A 1,979-nucleotide genomic window follows, 5' to 3' on the forward strand; every position below is an offset into this window, starting at 1 on the left:
ACGTGCTGAGATGGTCGGAGTATTTGAACCGTACATTTCTCGTTGCTACCGGTAATCATGTTACATCGATGATTCTATCCTTTGATTTTTAGATGGGAAGGGAAGCCAGAAAAAATGATCTCATTTCGTTGTACTAAAATTCATCTTCAGAAACTGATGATCACAATAATCCGTTCACCCTAAATTTCATAGGGTGGCCCATATAGCATAAACTCCACAAAATGGACGGCTCTGATCATGGTACCGTCAGCCTGCGTGCCCCAGCGAGCCACGACACACGCTGGAATCTGAGTCGCGGCAAAGACAAAACGAACTCATTTTACCGCTCAAGAAACACTATCGAATTCACGTGAACACGCGGTAAAACGGAAATGCAATAGCCACATTACCTTTCTCCTAACACAATCCCACCGTTGAATGCTACACAATAGAGTACATGGCCCATATATATTCTTACATAAATATGAATTTGGCCATCATATTTCGTTTCTACATCAGATATGATAATGACCCACTTGATCTTTTAAACGAAATATGATCATGGCCCATTTGATCCTTATAATCAAAACATGAGCATGGTTAACTGTTTTTTTTTTTTTTTTTTCACATGTCTCTAACCTGGAACTTGCTCTGGTTTTTCAGGACAATGTCAAACATGTAAACTGAATTGAATTTGGAGACATCCTTAGGGAGGGAGATGAGATCGTTGGATGATCGCTTGTGGAATTGAATGAGGTTAGGTTTGTCGTAGTATCTCTCCCACCCGAGACCGGCAAGCCTTCGTTCGAGCAGTGTGTAAGAAGCAATGACTTCGTTAGTCGGCGTGTACACTAAGACCTTGCGTCGTGTATTGCTTGATTCGCCTCTGTCCGCTTCACCCAGTCCAGTTGCTGGGTTCTCAAGGCGCATCACGCCGTCTTTGAACACCCAAACTCCAGACATTTTCTTTGCTTTTTATTTTTATTTTCTTCAGACAGAGAGAGAGAGAGGTGATGGGGAGGAAAGGAGGGTGGGAGGTGGATATATATAGTTGAGAGTACAAGGATGCTGTCTGGGTCATGTTCCTGGCACACGTACCACTTGTGGGCCCAGATTGAGGAGAATCAGGCCTGTTGTGTTTGGACTTACTAAGTGAATAAAAGAGTTTGAACATCGGGTGTTCACAATTCTAGCACATGCGTAAACATGGCACACGTATAAGGACCCAGCCACTCCTCTTGTGGGGGCCATCAAGGATGTGCAGTAAGTAGAGATATGCCGGATGGACATGATTTCTTGCACGTGCATTGTAATATGTGGACAATGGGAAACGACTGTGTAGAATAGCGCCCATTGAAACATATGGCGAAGGTGTAAAATTAAAAACACTGCACCGGATTAAAGGCACTCTATCAAAGTTGATACTTTTTCACTAATAGTTAAATTTTATTAGGTGCAAGTGCTACTATTGCTGTTAACCTATCTTGGCCTATTTATTAACTGTACATAAAAATTGTCTTACTTAGTGGAGCTTTGTGAAGAAGTTTGCATGTGGCCTCTTCACATTTTTTCGCATAAAGTTTTAACAGGTACGTCGCCGAAAGAAAGTATCGTATGGACTTAAACAATCTCCACGTGCTTGGTTTGAACTATTGGATATGATTGTCTTTAATTCATATATGCTTTCAATGGTGTGCTTCTGACCACTCAATCTTTATTAAGTGACGTGATTATTTTATTACATTCTTGATAATATACATTGATAATATTTTGATTAATAATGATTGTGAAAGTGACATCTTAGCTAGCAGTTTTAAGTCCTTTTTTATATCGTATTTTAAATTGAAAGATTTGTCTTTTATATATGCTTCCAGTAGTATGCATCTAACCATTATGTCTTTGTTAACTGATATGGTGACGTTACTATGATCTTGGAAATATATGGTTAGTGGTGATTGTAAAACTAATATCTCACTGATTAAGTCCTTTTTACCATCGTA

The 1,979-nt window shown here is 39.6% G+C and overlaps 1 protein-coding gene across 1 annotated transcript; it reads right to left on the reverse strand.

Annotated features, from left to right (window-relative positions):
- Positions 1–396: 396 nt before the first annotated feature.
- LOC131257575 (flowering-promoting factor 1-like) lies at positions 397–983 on the reverse strand. Its single transcript, XM_058258360.1, has one exon. The coding sequence runs from the start codon at positions 940–942 to the stop codon at positions 604–606; it is 339 nt and encodes a 112-aa protein (XP_058114343.1). The 5' UTR covers positions 943–983; the 3' UTR covers positions 397–603.
- Positions 984–1,979: the final 996 nt, after the last annotated feature.

This window comes from Magnolia sinica, chromosome 10 (assembly GCF_029962835.1).
Source record: "Magnolia sinica isolate HGM2019 chromosome 10, MsV1, whole genome shotgun sequence".
Lineage (NCBI taxonomy): Eukaryota > Viridiplantae > Streptophyta > Magnoliopsida > Magnoliales > Magnoliaceae > Magnolia > Magnolia sinica.

Coding starts and splice junctions, on each gene's coding strand:
- LOC131257575 (XM_058258360.1), bottom strand. CDS start 942: ATGTCTGGAGTTTGGGTGTTCAAAGACGGCGTGATGCGCCTTGAGAAC.